Source organism: Dipodomys spectabilis, unplaced genomic scaffold, assembly GCF_019054845.1.
Source record: "Dipodomys spectabilis isolate Male_0828 unplaced genomic scaffold, ASM1905484v1 ptg000112l, whole genome shotgun sequence".
NCBI lineage: Eukaryota > Metazoa > Chordata > Mammalia > Rodentia > Heteromyidae > Dipodomys > Dipodomys spectabilis.
Genome location: NW_024870789.1, coordinates 1,476,694 through 1,488,790, shown reverse-complemented (window position 1 = coordinate 1,488,790; position 12,097 = coordinate 1,476,694). Strand labels below are relative to the sequence as shown.

Below are 12,097 nucleotides of genomic sequence, written 5' to 3'. Positions count from 1 at the left end.
AATTTTTTGGACTTTTTCCTAATTGTAGGGTCAAATTCTTGCCACTCCACTTAAAGAGAATTTCATGCTGTCAGTGTAGAAGTGAGAAATGTGCATTGCTACACAGAAAATTCCAGAATCAGCAGTACAAACAAATCAGAAAACACAGCCTAGACACTGTTAGAAGAGCTGGGATCCAGGCAGGCAAGATAATGAGTACATTCCTTATCAAGCATTGCAGCCTCTTCCTTTGTTTACCCTTCACATCCCTTCCCTGCCTCCCCCTGCCCCCCCCCAATCCTCCCCCCCACCAAAGTTGTAAAGTTCATTTTCGACATGACAACTTGTACTTCTCATTGTTGCAACGGGTCCACCTGTATCCTTAAACAACTTGTATTTCCCCTTCTCCTCCACAAATTATACAGATATCAAATATAGTGAAAGCAGGGGTTATACTATGGAGGAGGGACATACAAATCAACAAAGAAATAATCTTATAAATGCGTTAGAAACAAATGCATGAAAAAATTTAAATACATATCTAAGGATTCATTTTCCTAACATCACATTATCTGACCTTTTCCGCTTGACTCATACATAAACTAGATATTGCAAATAAGGAAAACCTTGGATATATGTTTCTTTGGGCTTGGCTTACTTCACTTAATATAATTTTTTCCAAGCCTTTCCATTTCCTAACAAATGGGGCAATGTCATTCTTTCTGAGGGAGGCATAGCATTCCATTGTGTATATATACCACATTTTCTTGATCCATTCATCTACTGAGGGGCATCTGGGTTGGTTCCATATCTTAGCTATAATAAATAATGCTGCAATAAACATAGTTGTGCTGGTAGCTTTAGTTTGGTCTTGTTTGTAAACATTTGGGTAAATGCCCAAGAGTGGGATTGCTGGGTCATAGGGGAGCTCTATGTGAAGTCTTTTGAGGAACCTCCATACTGCTTTCTAAAGTGGTTGAACAAGTTTACACTCCCACCAACAATGAAGTAAGGTTCCCTTCTGTCCACATCCCCTCCAGCATCTGTTGTTTTTAGAGTTCTTGATTTTTTCCATTCTAACTGGGGTGAGGTGGTATCTCAATGTTGTTTTGATTTGCATTTCTTTTATGGCTAGGGAGGTTGAGCATTTCTTCATGTATCTATTGGCCATCCTTCTTTCTTCAGAGAAGTTTCTCTAAGTCTTTAGCCCACTTATTTATTGGGCAGTTGTTTCTTTGAGGATTTGTTGTTGGGGGATTTAATTTTTTGAGTTCCAAGTATATTTTAGATATGAGACCCTTGTCCATTGTATGGCTAGTGAAGATATTCTCCCAACCCGTGGGCTTTCTATTGATCTTGCTAGCTATGTCCTTTGCCATGCAGAAGCTCTGCAACTTCATGCAATCCCATTTCTCCAAATTTTCTTTGATTTGTTGTGTTTCTGGGTCTCTATTAAGAAATTTTCGGCCTGTGCCAAGGAGACCTAGAGTTTCTCCTATTCCATCCTGTAATGTTTTCAGAGTGTCTGCTTTGACTCCGAGGTCTTTGATCCATTTGGAGTTGACTTCATATATTTTTTTAAAAACACTCTTTTTTCCCTATCTTGGAGGTCATTTCAATTAATGCCATTAGGTTTTCACCTAGGTCTAATTGTACCTAGAATAAGATTTTTGCCCAAAGAGGTAAACAGTTGTGTGGAGAAAAAGAAATGTGCATTTCTTTATATTGCTGCCTAAATGGTAAGGGTTCTGGGTCCCCAAGAAAGGTGAGAAGTGTATAGAGATGGGCAAATGGAGAAACATTTGCACAGAAGCAACATCTGTATTCTCACTTCATCGCTTATTTACCTATTGGACACGTTCATGTCCTAAATTAATTTGCCTGATCTATGTTTCTCTGATAGAATTTTTCTCAGCAACGCAACTCTGAATCTCCTCTCAATCCCAAACCACAGAATCTTATATTCTACTTCATTATTAATCACTTATTAGAAGTATATTTTGTACCGTGGTGTGTGTGTGTGTCATGAGTCACATGTGCTGTGCTGGGGGAGGGGTCCTGGAGTGGAGGGGGGGAGGCTAGCCAGCAAATGACAATGCAGCAAAGATGACTGGGCCTTGCCATCACAGCCCCAGCCTGAGGGCCTGTAGCCCAGGCCAGTCTTGAACTGGCTATGTAGCTCCAGCTTGTTTTGAACCCATGATTTATTCTCCTGCTGGGATCACAGGTGTGGACCACCACAGCCAGCACAGCTTTTCATGGGAAGGAAAAGCCAGCTGCACAAAATGAACTCATCAATCCCTTCAGCCCCCACCCCACCTCGCCAGTGCTGCGGTCAATGGCCCAGGGCTCCGGAGTGGTTGAGGGTGACCCCAGAAGCTGCGTTCTTGACAGACAGGACAGCATTTGGGTGGGACTAGTCAGACTGCTGCGTGGCTAACTGACTGACTTTACTCTGGAGGAGTAGTTCTCAAGTGATTGTGTTTCTGAACCCTCTGTGATCACAGCCAAAGTGTGGGGAACATTTGCTCAGTAAGATTTCACTGAAATGTAGGAAGAAGATGATTGCCACAGCCTCAAGCTCCCTTTAGGCTAGGAAGTATTTGCTATGCATGGCCTCACTGAGCTGAAGGCAGCATGGCCAGTACTCATGGAGAGGAGCCCTGGGCCTAGGAAGTCCCTGTGCTGCCCAGTCCCAGAGAGCCTGCAGGAGCAGGGTGTACCAAAGCCACTGCAAACCCCTGCGCCTCCCTGATGAGAATGCCAGAGTCAGCAGATATGATCCGAACAACACTAACTGCATGGCATGGAGACCTGAAGACGTCTGACACCTGCAGACCTGAAGGGCAGTGGGAAGTCTGGTGGAAACCCTGGTGACCACAGTTGTGTGCTGGGAACCAGGAAGGGTGACTTGTAAAACCATGCACCACTTCCCAGGGGAGGTCCCACTCTGCCGCCAACCAAACTGGACAGGATGTGTGGGGATGGGGCCACAGGAGCAGCTGTCATTTTGACTACCCCATTCTGCCTGGGTCACAAGATTCTGGCCACCCCCCCCATTTTTCCCCTGTTTTTCTGACCAATGGGATCCAAGAATAGAGGCCACGCCCACCTTCCATGCTGCCTAGTAGCACTGGTATTCCCTCAACTGACTCACACCACTACCAGGCGTGGAGGGAGGTAGAGGTACGGAGTGGTGAGGGAGCAAATCGAGGTGAATCGAGGTGACATAGTTGGTGCATCGAGGTAGATATAGTTGGTGGTGAGTGGAGAACGGACGTGACATCCAAGAGCCTGGGAATGTGGCCCCCACATCTTCCCCGTCCCAGAGCTGCGATGTCTGAACAAACACGACTGAAAAAGTTAGCCGCAGGAAAGAGACTCTTGGAAGAATACCAGCGGAGGAATGGTCCTGCCGGATCTGCAGAACCCAAGAGAAAGAAGAAGACTAAAAAAGGAGGTAACCCCAAGACAAATGCCGCCGGGGATGGTCATTCAGCTGAGGGTGTGGCCAAAGACCACGCAGGCCTTGAGCCTCCCCCGCTTCTGGGCACAGTCAGAGCTGCCGGGGTCAAGAGTGACCCAGGTCCCTCCACCACCGAGGACCTCGAAATGTGCTACCAACACCTGGTGCTTGCCCTCGATGCCAGCAGAATACAAAAGGAGAAGCTCTGCAGAGAGATCGACCTACTGAAGCAGGAGAATAAGGAGCTGCAGGAGCGGCAGGAGGAGACCGCCTGTATGCAGGAGGCACTGGGAGCAGAGCAGGAGCAGTACAATCTATCAGTGCAGATGGTGGCTTCAGAAAAATCCAGTTTACAATCTGCCCTGGCCCACATGTGGCAGGTGGCCGATGGAAGAGCCCTGGAGCAGGACCACCTCATCAGCCGCCTGCAGGCTGTAGCGCAGCGCATGAGGGAGCTGGAGATGAAGCTGTCTGCGATCTCCACCACAGAGACTGACACCGAGCTCCACAACCTCGAGCTCATGAAAGCCCTGAACCGCGTGACACTGCAGCTCCAGCAGAAGAGCAGAAGCTGTGAAGAACTGGAATATGAGAACATTGAGCTGCGGGACAGGCTGGGCGCGCTCCTGACGCAGAAGGGCAACATGGATATACAAATGCACATGTGTCAGCAGGTGCTGGTGGAGCACGCAGAGTTGGAAAGACAACTCCAGAGCATGAGAGAGCTGGCCACCACCTTCAAGCTGGAGAGAGACTCTCTGGAGGAAGAACTGATGGTGGAGAGGTGTACAGGGAAGGAGAAGGCCTGGCAGCTCTTAGAGGAGGTGGGCAGGCTGAGAGAGGAGAAAGAGCAAGGGGCCAGGCAGGTGTTGGAACTGGAGGGGGAGCTGGTGGAGCTGAGAGTGCAGCTGGCAGAGCTGCAGCGCCCTGCGGGGCCATCTCAGGCTGAGCAGTGGCTGCAGGCTCAGGCCCTGCAGTTGCAGAAGGAGCTCGAGACCCTGGAGGAGCACCTTCACCTCCAGGTGGAGGAGAACCAGAGCCTCCATCTCCAGAGCCTGGAGCAGCAGCAGCGGCTATGGCTACTGGAGAAGGTGGAGGAATGGGAACAGCATGCCTCGGACCGGTGCAAGATCCTGGAGACGATGGAGAAGGAGCAGGAGAGCAAGAGACGCATGCTAGTGTGCAACCGCGAGCTGAAAGAGCAGCTGGCCCAGCTGCAGGACGCCTGGCAGAGGCTGAGCAATGAGAAGGACTCGCTCGCCTGCCTCCTGCACGCCGAGCAGCAGGAGAAGAAACATCTTCAGGAGAAGCTGGAGCAGCGGGAGGAGACGTTCAAAGAATGGAAGGAGATGGCTGAATCCAAGCACCAAGAGGCCCAAGAGCTGCAGGACCAGTCCCTGGCCCAGCTGCAGGAGCTCAGAGCCACCTGTGAGCAGCACCTGGCCACCCATCAGCAGCTGAGCACGGAGAAGGAGGCCCTGCAGCAGCACCTAAGGATTCAGGCCCAGCTGCTGGAGCAGCTGCAGCAGAAGCAGGTGCAGAGCACATTGGAGGACCGGATGGTGCCTCCAAAGTTCCAGGACACACTGACGTGCCTGGAAGCCATGAGGCAGGAGAATGCGCAGCTGCGGTCCCAGCTGAGGCTCCTGACTCTCCCTAGAGAAGGCGAAGAAGTGAGCAGAGGGGATGACAAGGGGGAGGAGGCGGCTCCCCCTGCTGTGACCGTCCCAGAGGACGTGGACAACCCACATACCATGTGGGATTTTTACTGTGCAGCACTATCCATCGCTGAATCTAAGAAGGCGCAGCTCAGCCGTGAGCTGCAGGATCAGCAGGCCCGCTGTGAGGGCCTGGCCCACCTGGCAGCACAGTGCCAGACAGAGCTGGAGCGCCAGGCCCTCTACCCCAAGACCTGGCACCACAGCGCACCTGGGGAGGGAGAGCAGGACAGCCAGAGTCCCACAAAGCGGCTGAAGATCTGCTTCATCTACGACCTGTCTGGCCAGGTGGACCAGCAGAGTCCAGCGGACGACCTCCCCCGTCGCTGCAGCCTGCTGTCAGAATGCATCGGTGTCATTGAGGAGGAGATGGCGTCCTGTGAAGAGCAGATGGGCGTCCTGGATGAGCTGCAGCGTGAGAAAGAAGAGTGTGTCCGCCGGCTGATGCAGGAGAAGATGGAGAAGAAGAAGGAGCTGCAGGAACTGCTACTGTGCCTGACAGGGCAGGGCAGAGAGGGCTGGGACTCGAGGCGGGCCGCTGACCTTCCCCCTGCTGCAGAGGCCCCAGCAGACCTGCTGGGGCCCTTGCAAGGGGAAGTTGGGGAGGAGCAGGAGCACGGGTCTAAGGCGCAACTTGAAGACAACACGGAGCCTGCCCCAGGAGAAGCCGGGGTGTCATGCCCCCAAGACAGCCCCACCACAGAGCAGGTGGTGTTGCTGCAGCCTGGCATCCAGCAGCACCAAGAACATGCAGGCCCGGACAACCAGGCCTCCTTCCCTTTCATCTATAGACTGACGCAAATGATCGGTTTGAGGTAGTTGCCATCCAGAGACCTGGGGGCGAACGCCCAGAGCAGGCTCCTGCCCTCCTTCACATACTTGAGGACATGGCCGCTGGGTGCCACTCTCTCAGGGCTTGTTAGGATGAGGGAGGCGCCAAAAGCGAGAGACATCTCCTAGTCCACTGGTCAGCAGAGAAGGGGCCCTGTAAAGGAGGATGGGAAGCGATGACACGGGTTTTGTTTTAGCTTATTGTAGTAGAGATGGTATTTTTATGAATCCCGTATTAGCATACTCACATTATTTTTGATATATTTGATGCTTTAGACTTTTTTCAGGAAAAGTTTGTATTTCCTCAAATGAGTCATCCCATTATTGAACATGATATGTTGGTGCATTCATGCATGTTTTTTTTTTTTTTAAATCATGCTCTGCACCAGCAACACTGAATTTTCTCATTTGTATTTTAATCTACTATGATGATAGGATACTGAGGGGTGAGAAACTGTGCAAACTGTGAAGAAAAAGAAAAGGTCATTCAACTCGTTTGGAAAAATAATCCTAATAGAACAAATGGAGGTGTCCTGTAGTGGAAAACATACAGCCAAAAAGTACAGAAATGTATTTCAGAATAACATAATACACGATTATAGAACATCTACAATGAGAATAGTAAGTGTCTCCATTCTTCACTTGTGAATTGTTCAAGTGTATATGCATTGAAGCCAATAAAATATTTAAATTCAAAAAGGTTATTTTGAATTTTTCACTCTGTTTGAACTCCACTCCTTTTACCCTATATTTGGGCTGGAACGGTGGCTCAGTGTTAGAGCGCTAGCCTTGAGCTGAGGAGCTGAGAACAGCGCCCAGGCCCAGAGTTCAGGCCCCATGACTGACAAAAACAACAAAAACCACCTCATAGAGCTGGGCATTAGTGTCTCATTCCTATAATCCTAGCTACTGAGGAGGCTGATATCTGAGGATCCTGATTCAATGCCAGCCCAGGCAAAAAAGTCTGTGAGACTCTTCAATCAACCACCCCTCACAAGTGCAATTGTGGGTCAAGCAGTAGAACACGAGCCCTGAGTGTAAAATCTGAGGGACAACACTCAGGCCCCAAGTCTAAGCCGCAGGACAGACCAGTATGTACATACATGCACAGAGGCACACACACACACACACACACACACACACACACACACACAGACACACACACAGACACACATACACACACATACCATGTATGCCCAACTCAATCCTTGTAACTATTTTTGTCACTTGTTTATAGTCTTTACACTGCTTTGAGTTGCCTTTCTAAAGCACAGATCTAATCATGGCATTTGTGGAAACACACACACACACACACACACACACATACACACAACATAATGGACATCTTGCCTTGGCATAAAGTCTGAACTTCACATATGACTTACAAGTCACTAACCTAGGCCATTAACATTGTGTATTTATTCAACAAATATCTCTGGAACTCTCTGGACCTGGCCAGAGACTACATGCCAAGGAAGATCTGCAAATGAGTTTTGTGCATACACACTAGACAAATAAACAAAACATGAAATGACAATCACTACGAGATTAATAGATGGTAGGCTTTGGCATGTCTTAGGGGTAAGGTAATGGAATTCTGTTAAAATCTACTCTGTTTCTAAATATCACTTTTATCAGGAGGAAGGATGTTTCAACAAATGAAAATGTATATCCCCAGGAAAAACAACAAAAAATAAGGTAAATTCACTGAACTAATTGTAAAGGGTTAAAACAATGGTGCTGTATGATTTTATATTTTTAAATCATTCTCTCCTGCAATTTATTTTTAAGTCATTTCCTAATTAAAGTATAATTGGGGGGGGGTCTGATGAAAGAGTTCTATAATGTGTTAGGGTATATTATGTATTTGTCAAAACTTGCCACAGTACTTATTTAAAATCTAAACTTTTTTTGCCAGTCCTGGGGCTTGAACTCAGGGCCTGAGAGCCATCACTGAGATTTCTTTTGCTCAAGGTTAGTGCTCTACCACTTGAGCCACAGTGCTACTTCCAGCTTTTTCTGTGATTAATTGGAAATAAAAAGTCTCAGGACTTCCCTGCCTGAACTGACTTTGTTCAAACTATGATCTTCAGATCTTAGCCTCCTGAGTAGTTAGGATTAGAGGCATGAGCCACTGGTGCCAGGCAAATCCTGTACCTTTATATGAGGTATATTATCTCTGTATTTCTAAAATATGATCTCAAAATTAAAAAATGGCCTCTCCTATGTCAGTGTTACAGAACTGAATGGTGCCTTATTTTTCTCTAATCTTATTTAAAATGAATGAGATCCATCATAGCAGGGGGTGAGGGTGGTTGTTGAATGTCTGTAGGCTTTATCACAACATACAGAAAAAAAGAGCTTGAAAAATATGCAAGGACATCACAAAACAACTTACGGCCGTGTTGTTAGAAAAATCACCATGGCTTCATTGTGGAGGACTTTAGAGGCTGAGCGGCAGGGATATCATTAGGTGACTAATGGGATAAAGAAGGAAAAACCCAGTCAGCAGCAGTAGGATTCTTGCAGGGACAGAGAAGAAACAGCTGCTGGCTGGCAAGGCAACAACCAGGGCGTGGGGGAAACCATTTTTTAAGAAAGTAAGCAAGCCCGGCGCTGGTGGCTCACGCCTGTAATCCTAGCTACTCAGGAGGCTGAGATCTGAGGATCACGGTTCAAAGCCAACCCAGGCAGGAGAGACCGTGAGACTCCTATCTCCAATAAACCACCAGAAAACCGGAAGTGGCGCTGTAGCTCACGTGGTAGGGCGCTCGCCTTGAGCTGAAGAGCTGAGGGACAGTGCCCAGGCCCAGAGTTCAAGCCCCACGACCGACAAAAAAAAAAAAAACAAACAAAAAAAGAAAGTAAGCAGACTGAAAGGAGCTTTCAAAGGAGCTAACTTTGAGATGGATGTGTGTGGTGCAGCAGAGGACTCATGGCCTGGGACCTTAGTAAGGACAACAGAAGGAATTAATGAGTTACAGTTCAAGAGAAAACAGAAGTGAGCTCATGACTTGTAGAAATCCAAGTGGGCTGTGGGCAACGAAAAACGTAAGCCTAGAGAGGAAGAATAGCTAACATGGAATTCAGGTCCTCTAGGTCGACATTTACAACCGGTTGGGGAAGCAAATAGGGAGTTAAAGCTATCAAGGAAGTTGCCATTCTATTGCGTTGCTGTCTGTAGTCAGAAGTAAAGCATGTTTGTGTGGGATCCTTGCAAGTCCGGGACAAGGCCTGTTTCTATACTATGCAGTAGAGCTAGCACTGTGGTGGAGATTTGATTCCATCACCTATTAAAATTATCCAGCTACCTCTTCCACTCCAATCTTCTTCAAAGTCTTGTCTGCATTGGAGAAGCCTTTTAATGTACTACTGATGAAGGCTAGGAAAGGTGACTAAGTGTAATACCTTAGTTCTCTATGGATGACTTTAAAAATAGGAGGCTGTTAGTCTAGATCCTCTGAAGACAGATACCAAGACAAGATTTGACATGCCAGAGACTTATTGGGAAACTAGAAGGAGAGGTGTAGACAGTGAGGAGATGGGAAAAACTATCTGATCTCGGTAAACCGAAGTCAGGAAGGAGGGGAAGAAATCAGCAAAGCAGGCAGAAAGGAAGTCACAAAAGCAGATAGGAAAGGAGGCCAGCAAGCCTGTAGACAGGAACCAGACTCTAATGAAGCATTAAGAGAGGGATGGAAGTGGAGCTGTGTCTCAAGTGGTTGAGCACCAGCCTTGAGCAAAAGAGCTAAGGAACAGGACCAAAGCCCTGACTTCAGGCCTTAAAACCAGTCATACACACACACACACACACACACACACACACACACACACACACACACACACACATACACACAAACACACACACACAGAGGAAAGAGAGGGTTGTATTTAAAAGGGTAATTTTCTGGCATTTTCCATTTTTATCACCTAGCTGGGATCTCAGGGTACTTAATAGAGAAAGTGATTTAAAATTGGACAGCGAATGGTACAATTATACTTCAATATATCTCCTGTAGATACAGAGGAAACGTAAGTGTATCTGGCTCATGTCAGGGGAGGGAGACGTGCTGGAAGGTTTACCTTAGTGTACCATCTCTGGTATATCTTACACTCTTGAATTAGCAGGTGAATGAAACATTCATAAATCAGATATGACTTAGTGAAGTTTATAAAATGGATTTTTTTTCATTGGGAAATAATTTCAAATTTACAAAATGTTATGAAATAAAAATAGTACAGTGTTAAAAGAGTACTGAAATACACGTTCTATATCTAGATCAATCTTTGTTGATATGCCACGCTTTTTGTCGTTGTTTTTTAAACCTTTTTCTTCCAATAGGGTAAGCTGCATATCTATCACCATCCTTCAGTGTATATTTCCTAGTGGTAGGAAGATGATGTTACCTAATGTATATTTGAAACAATGAAATAAGCAAATCTGTCATCTGAATTCCTGTTTAGTCAGTTTGCCCAATAATACCCTGTCGTTTCCTTCTGAAGAATAGGACTCAGGAGAGGGCCAAATAATGCATCTTGTTGGCATATCTCTAACCTGTTTTAAACTACAACAAGAAGTAGCCGTTATAAACAATACACCTGATGTATTGAAGAACGTGCACTTCGAGGAAAAGGGCTTGGCTGGTCCTGAGCACTGCCCAGAGCACTACCTCGTTCACGGGCTCCCCCCATAAGTGGTGAGAGCATGAATGAGGGTGGGTTCACACTAGGCATGAGTGACGTTGGTCTTGGTCATTTTAAGTATTCCTGTCTATAATCTGAGTGTTGTTTTGTAAGTCTAGATCTGTGAGCTCCCGTGCCTGTGTGCAAACATGTGCCGGCCTTAAGTGTACTGGGAGTGTCCCTCCGGGTGCTCCCTTCCCTGTGCGGTTATGATAAATACCTTCTCATCCCTCCATCAACTTAAGCCTTTCAGCTTGCCTGGATCTGAAATGGAGATCCAAATTCTCTGGCATGAGGACTGGCCTTCCTTGAGACTTTCCTCTGGCCAACGCTAAACATTTACCCCCTTGTCAGGGCTGTCATGAATCTTGGAAGTCTAGGTATAACCAGACAACACGTTAAAAAACAACAACAACAAAAGATGGCTCCTGGCTGGTCTGTCAACATGCTGACTGCCAGGCTGTCCTTGTGGTGGGAGTCTTGCCTCATGACCCAACTTCAGTCCTGGCTCTATGAGCAGGATGCCCAGGCAGACTGTCCAACAGCCAGGGAAAGCCCCAGCTTGTTCCAGAGGGCCAGGTACCTCTTTCCCACACTGCAGCGCAGCTGGCTAACGGAGCCCAAGGAGAGCCTGCGCTGCTGTAAAGCATGCCAAGGATCTCCTTTAAGGGCTGGCTTGTGAGGATCCATTTCCTAACCTCAGAAACCTATTACTCTGTTCTTCCTATAAACCAGGGTCAAAATGAGCAGGCATCGACAGGGATATCTTGCTCATAGTGTAATAGAAATAAGGGAAACCGGACTCAAGTTAGGTATACAATCCAGGCCTTAGGTGAGTAAAATTGTATAAAAAGTTGGATGGCAGGAATGTCAATGTAATTACTATGGGGGCCTTCAAGTGAGGGACTGTGGATGACTTAGAGTATCTGAGCTTTCATTATTGACTATAAGAAATGCATATTAGTGAGCAGTAGAAAGAATTTAACTGAAAAAGGAGAGGCGTGTTTATATGGACTCACCTCTAAAATAAAAGGTACTGAGAAACTGCCTGAAGTCACAAGTGAATTTAGATACAATAATGCCAGTTACGGGGCTGGGGGTTTAGTGCATCAGAAGGGTGCCAGCCCAGCACATGCAAGGCCCTGGGTTCGGTCCTCAGCCCTGGGAAAAAAATAATGCCAGTTACAAGTCTACACTGAGGATACATTAGGTAACTATGTAATATACTTTCATTTTCTTAAAAGAATATTCTAACTGATACACTTGTCTTGGAAATAACTTTTTTCATTACCTTTCCATCAATCATGGGGAAGGAGAATTATAGATCTTTACTGACATCTGCTCTTCTGTAAGTATAACCAAATGGGATAGCAAAAAAGGGTAATTTTAAAAATGAAGAGTCTTAGAACTAATCTCCACC

At 46.8% G+C, this 12,097-nt stretch overlaps 1 protein-coding gene across 1 annotated transcript; it reads left to right on the top strand.

Annotated features, from left to right (window-relative positions):
- The first annotated feature begins 3,315 nt into the window (after positions 1-3,315).
- On the top strand, positions 3,316-5,982 carry LOC122114867 (golgin subfamily A member 2-like). Its single transcript, XM_042688130.1, has 2 exons — positions 3,316-4,818; positions 4,900-5,982. The coding sequence occupies exons 1-2, from the start codon at positions 3,316-3,318 to the stop codon at positions 5,980-5,982; spliced, it is 2,586 nt and encodes an 861-aa protein (XP_042544064.1).
- The last annotated feature ends 6,115 nt before the right edge of the window (positions 5,983-12,097 follow it).

Bases quoted from the DNA above. Each gene is read 5' to 3' on its own strand.
- LOC122114867 (XM_042688130.1), top strand. From the start codon at position 3,316: ATGTCTGAACAAACACGACTGAAAAAGTTAGCCGCAGGAAAGAGACTC. The intron at 4,819-4,899 runs GCCCAAGAGCTG...GCCACCCATCAG, and splicing joins CTGAATCCAAGCACCAAGAG to CAGCTGAGCACGGAGAAGGA.